Source organism: Penaeus chinensis, chromosome 13 (assembly GCF_019202785.1).
Source record: "Penaeus chinensis breed Huanghai No. 1 chromosome 13, ASM1920278v2, whole genome shotgun sequence".
In the NCBI taxonomy this organism is placed as follows: domain Eukaryota; kingdom Metazoa; phylum Arthropoda; class Malacostraca; order Decapoda; family Penaeidae; genus Penaeus; species Penaeus chinensis.
The window spans coordinates 15,846,919-15,859,149 of record NC_061831.1 but is presented as its reverse complement, the minus strand read 5'-3'; the positions used below and the strand labels follow the sequence as shown (position 1 = coordinate 15,859,149).

Here is a 12,231-nt window from a genome sequence, read left to right as displayed (position 1 = left end):
TTCCCCAAAGTCATCCTTGATTAAAAAAAGAACAGCCATGGATGACACTATCCGTCCACAACGTGCCTTTAGCGACTTTCGGCGGCAACCTGCATCTTCCGACGAAGTCAAGATGGCGGCGTGGGGAGGCTACCCGCTCCTCGAACCGCTTTTGGAACCCGTCTATGCGATGGACCATGAGGTAAACGGTGGTAGTTCCATGCTTACGTAACCCCATGTTGGACGCACATTTACTCCTGCCTGCTGTATATTTCGCACACCTGTCTTCCCATCTTACTTTTTAAAGGTTATGTGTGTGTGACTTCTTGTTGCTGCGGAGAACACTAGTATTTTTGACGTGTCTGTTTAGCACAACGTGTAATGTTATATGTTTCTCTGTACTAGCGAAGTGAAGGAACTTTTTATAAGTGTTTGCAGAAGAGTTGGTAACACATTAGCAATTGTACTTCTGTTTTTAAGAGACACAACCATTTTCCTAGAGGATTACGTGTTTTCATAAAAGTGGTTTTGTTTTTCTTGATGTAGCTGAGACAATGTGGCAACATGAACAACGCCATCTGTGGTGTCGTTCGAACAAGCATGGACTCACAGATGCGAGAGAAATATTCCTTAATGCACTGACTCCTTCCTGACCACCTGAAGGTAAAATGGATAAATTGATAACATAAAAAGTAATAGCCCAGCACTGTCTTAGCGCCGCCATTTCAAACTAGTCTGCGTCTTGTATGAGCTAAAAAACAACAAAAAAAAAAACAGAACAGTACTCTAGAACACTGCACAGAAAACATCACTGTACCTATGGCTATCTAGACGTTTCTCCTCCACGCATGTAATTATTGTTATCATCATTTCATTGTTCTTATCTTCACACATCGCTAAAATGAGTAAATTCGTGAGTATTGTCTCCGCCTCACCACACGCACCAACTTTCCGCACCGTCGCTTAAGCCGCACTTTCAACGCACTATGCACTGACTTTCGCACTTTTTTACTGTGTCTCATCTCCTCTATCCGAGCAATAGATAGACCTAGAAAGAATAGATTGGTAATGTCTTCTGTCTGGGTAGTCAAACTATAGAAAATAAATGTTACAATGTACACTCAGGTTATTTGTTCATACATTAGGCTGTACTAGATTGCACAGTATATTGCATTGTGTTTCACGTGGTATATAGTATACATCATTCAGTGGTATTGCAATTGATAGAATAGTTACAGTTTGGTCATAAATAGTTTAATTATATGACTGTTAAGCATACATTATGCACTGTACTGTACACTCCATAACTGCACAGTAGTTTGTACTCTATTCGACAATAAACAACTGTACTTTAGTTGCTCACCATAACATCATTATGTACTCAAAACATGTATCACATTACAAACATTGTATTTGATAATCAGCATTGCTTTGTATTTTGATATCTGTCTCACAATACATGCACTGTAAAATTTGTATCGTATTCCTGTAAATTTTCAATGCACTGTGTAAAAGATTTGTGTTTGACTGTGTATATATAGTATTTACAGCTTTTTTGCAGCATTTTCTGCCAATATGTGTGATTATATCTATTGTATCTTCATATGTAAATAATCTTATTTTCAATTCGTTGACGTTATACTTTTTCAAGGTCACATAATTTGATATAAACCTCCGGACTAGCCACAAGGGTGATTGCATCGTAAGTTTTCCTTCTAATTATAATCCCTAGCGAAGAAATTTTTGTAAGGCTTCAATTTCAAATTTAGAAACAATATTTTTTTCGACCTCATATGGTAAATCACTTTAAAAGGACGTGAATTATTTGTTTAAATACTTAACTAAGAATATTAATTATGAAAGTTACTTTTAATGTTAGCATTTCCAAGTAGCGAGACTAAGTAAAATATATATATATATATATATATATATATATGTTTGGACATACATGTGTGAATATATGTTTATACACGTATGGAGGCATTTATAATCGATAATTATCCCTTTGCATAGTTACTTTCCCAAGTCATTAGTCTTCAATTGCTTGCTTGCTTTTAGACGTCAAATGATAACTAGTTTACGTGACGCTCTTGGGAAGCCTTTTAGAATCTGATGTTGAACTGGAAAAATGGTTGCAAAGACGAGGCTTTAAACTAGGAAGATTAACAGTGTTTTATTTTTCTGTATAGAAACGTGTGTGTGTACGTATGTGTATACATACACACACAAATATATACACGTACAGAGAAAACATACCTGTATTGTACACCGTATTTGTTGATAAATAGACAGCATATATATGTGTGTATATATGTATATATATATATATATATATATATATATATATATGGACTATAATACAACTGAAATTTTACAAATACTTTGTTCACGTTACTCAAATTTCTTGCCATGCTAATTACCAGCAAACAATCAATCTCGATCAACCCACAGCCCAAACACCACGGCCAAATTTCCCTCCAGAGACCGCCCAAATCCCCTTAATTGACCTAACTCGACGACTTCCCCGCAGACCATGTCGATCGTGGTGTCGTCCTTGACCATCGCGACCCAGTTGGCGCTGTCGCATGTGATCCGCGGCCGTCTGTCGGACCTCATTCAGAATGAGCTCCTCAAGGGCTGCCTCCTCGAACTGGTGGCAGCGGCGGAGATGTGCGGCTCCTGCTACGAGCTGATCATCAGTGAGTATGGGTAAAGCGGGTATGTGGGTAAAGAGGCTGATAGGTGTGGAGAGATCTGATATTCAGTGAGGCTGGGTAAAGGGACTGATAGATGTGGATAGATCTGATCTTCAGTGAGGCTGGGTAAAGGGGCTGATAGATGTGGATAGATCTGATCTTCCGTGAGGCTGGGTAAAGGGGCTGATAGATGTGGATAGATCTGATCTTCAGTGAGGCTGGGTAAAGGGACTGATAGATGTGGATAGATCTGATCTTCAGTGAGGCTGGGTAAAGGGGCTGATAGATGTGGATAGATCTGATCTTCCGTGAGGCTGGGTAAAGGGGCTGATAGATGTGGATAGATCTGATCTTCAGTGAGGCTGGGTAAAGGGGCTGATAGATGTGGATAGATCTGATCTTCAGTGAGGCTGGGTAAAGGGACTGATAGATGTAGATAGCTTTGATTTTCAATGAGGTTGGGTAAAGGGGCTGATAGATGTGGATAGATCTGATCTTCCGTGAGGCTGGGTAAAGGGGCTGATAGATGTGGATAGATCTGATCTTCAGTGAGGCTGGGTAAAGGGGCTGATAGATGTGGATAGATCTGATCTTCAGTGAGGCTGGGTAAAGGGACTGATAGATGTAGATAGATTTGATTTTCAATGAGGTTGGGTTAAGAGGCTGATAGATGTGGATAGATCTAATCTTCCGTAAGGCTGGGTAAAGAGGGTACATGGGTAAAAAAAATTGATAGAGGTGGACAGATTTACTCATCAGTCAGTATGTATAAAAAGGCTGCTATCGAAAAATCTCAAAAGTGAGTGCGGGTTACATAGGTAAAGAAGCTGATAAATAAAATAGATAACAATACTTTAATAGGATAGATATAGACAAATAGGTTGATAGATATAGACAAATAGAAAGTATACGCCTAGGTTAGTGGTTCCCAAAATAGTAGAGACCACACAGATATATACAAACCATTTATGATTATTAGTTAGTAGAGGTTCCATAGTTAAATGGATTGATAGATGCACGGATAAATAGATATAGACAAATAAAAAATTATACGCATAGATCAGTGATTCCCAAACAGGCAGAGCATAGACAAATATATACTCATAGAGAAGGTCTAGACGATGCAGTCTGCATGTGAATAAACCTTGTAATGTTGAGATTTTGGTGGAGACTAGCCAGGGGTGCTACAAGGTTCCGTTGTTTGAAATTTATTTTAGAACCATTCTTCTTGTGTGTTTTCTGGTTGTCATTTGGGCATGTAATCTTTTTATTTATGTATATGATAAGTGATTTACATGATTTACATGATTTAAAATATATGATTATAACTAGCATATAGATATAGATAGATAAATAAACCAAAATATAGTTATGGCAATTATAAAAAAAAAAAAATAGTAATAATGATCATGATAAAGAATATAGTAATAATGATAAAAAATATAGTAATAATGCTAATGATAAAGAATATAGTAATAATGATAATGATAAAGAATATAGTAATAATGCTAATGATAACGAAAATAGTAATAATGATAATGATAAAGAATATAGTAATAATGATAATAATAATAACAATGATGCAAATAATACTAAAGATGACCATAGCCCTAAATATTGATAATACGAAAATGGAAATCTCACTGACAAAGAACATAAATACCCAAAAAAATCCCAATAAGATTAGTAATAAGTGATCATAAAATCCACAGTCACAAAGTACAAGCGAGCCTTAACCTAACCTCCCACCTTTCAGTCGCCGATAACTATGGAGTGTACGCTTACGCCGTGTACCTCTGGCTCATGACCATCTGGTGGGGTCAGTCGTGGGGAACCGCCACAGCCTGCCCTTACAGCCTGCTCGAGGAGTACGTGGAAGTGGGAAGTGACGCCGTCTCGGTCGTGCTCAAGATTATTGCTCAAGTGATAGGTGGATTGATGTCCTTCAGGTAAGAGAGGGAGGGAGGAGGGGGTAGGGAGGGAGTGATAGGGAGGGAGTCTTTGGTGGTGGGTATTGGGTACGTGAGGGGGGAGGGAGGGGGAAAATTTGTTGTCTTTCTTTTTCTGTTTTGAGGTTGTTTTATTTCCCTTGTTTGTTTTCTGTTGTTAGCGTTACGTTTAGAAAATAAAGAAGAAAAAATGACTCCGAAGAAAATCCATGACTTCTAAATCATGCCAAAAAGAAACTACTTCCCCCACCAACTCTTATGTGTAGAGGAGTAAAAGGCCCTTTTGTAAGAAGAAAAGGAGAGTAACATTATAATATCCCGAAGGAAATTCTACATAATCCAGACAAATAAAAATAAAATGAAACAGCTAACCTAAACACCTGTTTCCATGTCGGTGAAAGAACACTTTGCAAATAAGAAAAAATAAATATATATGATAAATCACGAATGAATAAACACACAGGTAAATTAACTCCTTCAATAACAACAACAAAACATGACAAACCAAAGCATACAACCCACTGAACGGCGAACCCTTTATTCCAGATGGGTGAAATACGTCTGGATGATGGAACTCGCCGCAACACACGTGGGTCGCGGCGTGGACGACTGCACAGCTGACCTCCAAGTTCCTGTCGTTGCTGGCTTCCTGATCGAGTGCGTCCTGACCTGCGCCTGCCGACTCGTCTCTCGAGCTCTGGGCGAAATCGAACCCAAGTTTGCCTCCGCGATCGATTCGTTCTTTGCTACTTCCATGGTGGTGCTCGGTGAGTTGATTAGTAGGGGAGAGGCTATCGGAGACTATGAGGGAACCAGATGGAGCTTTAGGAACATGTTAGGAACGTGTTGTTTGAGATTTGGTTCTGGGTATGCTCTTTGGGTACTCGAGAGGGGTCTAACGTTCCTTTTTATTAGGCGTGTTTTGGTAGTATAGGCTGTACTCAATAAGTTTTTTTGTTTTTTTTTATTGTCAATTTTTCTTTCTTCTGAAGAAGTATGTTGCTGTTTTTACAATGCGAATTATACGACATCGGGAAGGAAAGTATATTCAGGATTATTCAAAGGTTGCCCAAGTCTTAACGGATACAGTAATAAATCAGGATACCACTGTTATTTTTGCTTCCAGATTACAAAGGAATAAACCATGGACGGTATTCATGAAAGGTCAGGGACTCCAGCTTTATCTGCGACAGAAAAAGTTTTCGGTCGCACTTTTGTCCATGACTCCTCACGAAAGGAAATTTTTGTCTTTGACTTTTCCGAAGTTTCAAACTTGTCTGGAAGTGCCACGCATGTGTAAGAAATGTCTATAAATTGTTCTTATGAGAAGCGGACAATAATAATGCAAAAAGATATGTTGAAGATTAACAAGAAATCAGTGATGACGAGTAAAACTTGGGGCCCCTTCTGATTCTTTGCCAAAAATCCATTGAGCCGTTTCGTCTATTTTTACTAAAATGAAGTTTTCGAGAAATACAATTGAAGCCGCGCGTCTTCATAGCTGACACAGTGGCATCGAGGGTATTATACTGAATGCGTTTCTGTCAAATTATAAAAAAGATTAATTGCAATATCGCTTTTACTTTATTATTGCATTGAATTATCGTCATTGGGTTTATTACTGTATAAATGTTTGTTCTAGTAAATATGCAAGTCGTGAACGGAATTGACAACTTATACAGCAGTCCAAAAGTTTGTAAAAAAATCCTTCCAGTGTTTAAGGTATCATTGGTGTTAATAAAAGCAATGATGTCAATGATAAAAATAATCATGTATATTTATATTAGCAATTATGAATATTAGTGACGATAATTATAATATTAATATTGAGAAAGGTAATACTAATAGTAATTACGAATGTATTCATTAAATATTTAGTCTATTGTAAATGTCAATATAGAGATTTAGATAGAGGGATGTATTTCTTCAGTAAAGTTTCCGTTTCATAATACCAGTACCACATTTCAGCCTTCAACTACTCCGGCGGCTACTTCAACCCCGTGCTGGCGACCGGCCTCAAGTGGAGCTGCCGGGGACACACGAACGCCGAGCACGTCATCGTGTACTGGGCGGGATCCATCTTGGGCGCGATGCTGTCCATTCGCCTGTGGAACCTTGCCGTCGTCAAGAACACGATGGTCGGTCCCTTCAAGCCGAAGGCAGAGTAGGAGAGGAAGAAGAGAAGAGACTGATGCTTTTGAAAGAAAAATATATTTATCTGTTATTGTTATTTTTTATTTTTATGGGTTGATTATTCGAAGAGTTAAAAGCCATGTTTTGAAGTGGCTAGATAGTGTCACAAACGCACACACAAACACACGTATGTAAAGAATGTATTTATATTTTGGCGTGTCATTTGGTAAGGATTTTATACTATACAGAAGGTGGGGAAAAAAATGTGACGCTGACAATCGCCGGAGAGATATAGTATACGGGACATAATTGATAAGATTTTTTTAATGTTAGCGAAAGACACTCAAAATTTGGGTGATTCAACTATGTGCAAACTACCTCTGACAGCTTCCATTGACTCCGTCATGTATAGAATTACTCACAAAGTATTCATGCATTTAGAATTTACTTGTTCTGAATCTCTGTGAAAACAAAATGTACAAGAATATTTTGTAAAGAAAGAACAATGCATAAAATATCGTTGCATTTGTACACAAAATGCTCTTTACTTCGTGTATCAAGTAAGTTAGGATGTTGTGTAGTCTGTCAACAGTAGTTCTTTTCACGGTCGATTTTCTCTCCACACGTACTAATTTCCTCGTTAAAGATGCAGACAGGAGATGATTATAGACTATGTAAGCAAATCTGTTTTATGTAAAAAAATATAAATTAAACGTAAGGAAGAATATATGTACTTATATAAAAAAAAATGATATATATAAACACGGGTGCTACTTTAACAGCTTGAATGGCATTAATTTATATGTTAGCAAACGAGATTTTTCGTCTTGGAGAAGTACTATAGCTTTTTAGTTAAAAGCAGACAATGATCTTCTTGTTCTCACACTAATTATAATAACCATGGTTATGACAATAATACTGAAACAAATTGTGATAAGTGTAATTTGTGTATTGTCAAATATTTAATAATGATAAAGTTATATATATATATATATATATATATATATATATATATATATATATATATATAATGTGTAATTTATATATGATATATAAAAGATAGATATCTAATTTTCAGAGATAATAGTATAATGTATCATAAAGTAGAATTGACACATTAAAAACCAGAAAGAATGTATAATATATATATATATATATATATATATATATATATATATATATAAAGTATGTACCATATATATCATAACACATGTTAGCACAAACAGTACTTTGATCCAACAAAGTCAGTAAACCAGTATTCTTGCATGTTAGAAAAAACAAAACAAAAAAACAAGACTGCTCATTATTGTATAATGAAACAAACAAGAATAATCAAAATTAATGATAAAAAAGAAAAACAGACGAGAAAAAAAGCAAAAACGCACTACGTTTCCCAGATAAGTTGACTCAAGTTTTAAACAATAATTTCCTCCAATTACGATTGTTCGAAACGACTCTAGTCCTTGCAGTATGTTCATTTATGTTCATTTATGTTCATTTATGTTCAGCAACCCAGTGCTCAAGCTTCCCTAAGTTAACCTCCCCCCCCCCCTCCTCCTCCTCCTCTTCGCTCCCCTTTTCCCTTGATAATAAAATGTGCCTTCAATGATTATGTGATATCCTTGTGTTGAATGAATTTTGATTTTTTAAAAATAAATCGTAAAATTGTTGTTAACAGTTAAGTTTTGTCTATTTTATTATTTTATGCAACGAAATGTTTAATTATGCATATGTATCCATGTATTTTATTTCTTGTTACTGTTACCACTGTGTACATGATATTCTAATGTAATCTAATGATGCAATGCATTGTTGACCCAGAAAAAAAGTCCAATTAAATCCCTTAAAAAAAGACATAGCGTATTTTCCTTTATTCCTGTATATAAAATGATCGACTGATATGATATGATGTGTGTGTGTATAAGTATATATATATATATATATATATATATATATATATATGTATATATATATATTTCATATTCATATATATATATTTATATATGTATATATATATATATATATGTGTGTGTGTGTGTGTGTGTGTGTGTGTATATATGTGTGTGTATATATATATATATATATACATACATATATATATATATATATATATATATATATATATATATATATGCATATATATGTATGTATGTATTTATATATATATATATATATATATATATATATGTGTGTGTGTGTGTGTGTGTGTGTGTGTGTGTGTGTGTGTGTGTATACATATATATATATATATATATATATATATATATATATATATATATATATATATATATATATGCATATATATATGTATGTATGTATTTATATATATATATATATATATATATATATATATGTGTGTGTGTGTGTGTGTGTGTGTGTGTGTGTGTGTGTGTGTGTGTGTGTGTGTGTGTGTGCGTATGTAAATGTATGTGTATGTATATATATGTATATATGTATATACATATATATATATATATATATATATATACATATATGTGTGTGTGTGTGTGTGTGTGTGTGTACATGTAGATATGTATATATGTATAATATATATATGTATATATGATATACATATATGCATACCTACATGCACACACACACACACACACACACACACACACACATGCTTTCGGCTTCTCCCTTTTCACTACGCTTTCGTCATATTTCATTCAGTCAAGTCTTTGTGAAATGCCATCTGTCATTTTACTTCCCTTTCGCATTCTACATTTACTTTTGAGTAAAATTACAATTTTCAATTTCATTCCTCCAACATTGTTTTTTTTTTTTTCATTGAGAAATCAAAAAAAAAAAAAAACACGTTTGTATAATTTTTTTTTTTCTTCTTTTTGTGCAGATAAATCGCAGTTGTCCAGATTATTTTATACAAAAAACAACAACAACATTATATGGCCTTTGTATTTAATATGATAATTTCCAATACATAAGATAAAAATGATTCTCCCCAAAATGTAATTATACCGTCCTGTCAAATAATTTTGCTCTCATAAGTACATAAATATACACATACGTACTTATAGACATACACACGCACATATATACAAACATATATCTATGTGTATGTATATATATATATATATATATATATATATATATATATATATATACATATACATATATATACATATAAATGTATACATATATATATATACATATAAATGTAAACATATATATACATATAAATGTATACATGTATATACATACATACATATATATGTACATGAATGTGTGTGTGTGTATTTGTGTATATATATTGTGTATATATATACACAGATATATGTGTGTATATATCTATATTTACATATATATACATATGTATATATACATATACATTATATGTATATGTGTATATATGTATATTTATATATATATATATATATATATATATATATATATATATATATATATATGTATTAAGGTTTCGGACATCACCAGCTGTGTACATCGTCAGAATTTGCAAATAGAAGAGAAACACTTTTGTAAATGTACATTAATATTGAATATATAACTACAGCAAATAAAACGAAAATAAGAAAAAAATACAACAGCAACACAAACTATAAAAGTAGAAGTACTAAGCAAGATATGGTTCATATTGCGTACATAAATATGCTCATTAATCCGAGATCACTCTTTCAAAACAAACCATGTGATAAAACTAGATGATTTCACAACAATGAGAAAAGCAAGAGATGATTTAAGAATCTTAGAATCATTATTGATTAAAGAAATAAAATCAGACGTAAACAATAATGAAAGTGCAGCTACTCTTTATGCCCTGAAATAATTTGCACACGTTACCTCTCACCCCCCCCCCCCCCCTCCCTCACTCACTTACAACGGACATCCAGGCATTCAAACTCCTGTAAACTGTCGACACGCCAACATGACACAGTCAAATATTCCACATTACATTTATGGAGAACATTCTTATGCAAAACACTTTATTTATGTTCAATGTTTAGTATTTCTCGTAAGTTTTACTTTTATGATTTGTGTTGCTGTTGTATTTTGTTTTCCTATTTGAGTTTTATTCGCTGTAATTATGTATTCAATATTAATGTTTACAATTGTGTTGCTCTTGCATATGCAGATTCTGATGATGGACACAGCTGTTGATCTCCGAAAGCTTAATAAATGAAAATGCGCATGGTGTGGCTTCCGGATGTCCTGGTCCTCATGTTTATAATAAGAATCCGTTGGAAACATTTATACACACACACACACACACACACACACACACACACACACACACACACACACACACATTCAAACACGCACATACACACGTACACTCACTCACACACACAATCAAACACACACATACACACATACACTCACTCACACACACAATCAAACACACATACACTCGTACACTCCCACACATATATTCAAACACACACACACACACACACACGCAGATGCTTTCACAGCCTCTCTTCACTTCCCAGAATAAGGCCACAGCTAAAGGGCAGATCTGGAGAGGGTAGTAGTTGTGTTTTCCTTGGTTGACTTTGCTGGGCGTGGTTGGCTCGAATTGACTTGCATTGACTTGGTCGACGGTCATTTTGGTTAGTAGATTGCTAGTTCAAACGGTTGATCTTTGGTTGATGTGAATTTGATTATCTAGACATGTGCCTGTGTTGTGTGCGTGTTTTTTTTTTTTTTTTTTTTTTTTTTTTTGTAATGAAAGTTATGTTAGTTCACTGGTAAACTGGCTAGTCTCTACCACTTTATAATGCTACTTATGCTTTACCTTCCAAATCATAATCTTTTCATTAATGATATCATTATTGATATGTATTAGGCTGTCCGTGTCTATCATATTTTTCTATCTTTTTAACAGTATTTAAGCCATTTAACATTAACAGTATTTAAGCCGCAGCTTCTCCTTATTCCATAATACTTCGTCCACTAAACTTCCCGCAAATGCTTCCACAGACCATCCATATTCTTCATCTCAGTTTAAAGCATCTCTCAGCATCCCTGGATTCTCATCTTCAGTTTTCTTCTCTCAGCCTCCTACCAAACTTTCCCTTAACAGCATCCCTAAGCATCCTCTGAATTTCGTCTCCTGCGTCCTATAAATATCCTCTCCCAGCATCCCTATAGATCTCCCTACCCGAAAAGAGAAGAAGAAAAAAGAGGAAGAGGAAGACCAAGAAAGAAAGAAAAAAAGAAGATAGAAAGAGAGACAGATCTCCCTACCTGAAAAGAGAAGAATGAAAAGAAGAAGACGAAGAAAGAAAGAAAGAAAGAGAACAGAAGAAAGAAAGAAAGAACGAAAGAACGAAAAAAACAATTCCTCATCTCAGCATCTAGCATCCTACGACCCACACCTCTCACCTCCCTCCCAACAATCCTCCTCCTCCTCCTCCTCCTCCTCCCCCTCCTCCTCCTCCTCAGCATCCCGCGAGAGCAAATCTTCAATCCTCGACTTACCCAGCCATCCTACT

At 34.8% G+C, this 12,231-nt stretch overlaps 1 protein-coding gene across 2 annotated transcripts in view; it reads left to right on the top strand.

The window, feature by feature from the left end:
* The window catches only part of LOC125031426 (aquaporin-11-like), a 26,093-nt gene extending 17,482 nt beyond the window's left edge, over positions 1-8,611 (top strand). For both annotated transcript variants that reach the window (XM_047622149.1, XM_047622148.1), the window contains exons 2-5: positions 2,510-2,678; positions 4,432-4,624; positions 5,171-5,391; positions 6,593-8,611. In XM_047622149.1, the coding sequence (XP_047478105.1) occupies positions 2,513-2,678; positions 4,432-4,624; positions 5,171-5,391; positions 6,593-6,792 (780 nt within the window). In that variant the 5' untranslated portion in view covers positions 2,510-2,512 and the 3' untranslated portion in view covers positions 6,793-8,611. The remainder of the gene's footprint in view (positions 1-2,509; positions 2,679-4,431; positions 4,625-5,170; positions 5,392-6,592) is intronic.
* The last annotated feature ends 3,620 nt before the right edge of the window (positions 8,612-12,231 follow it).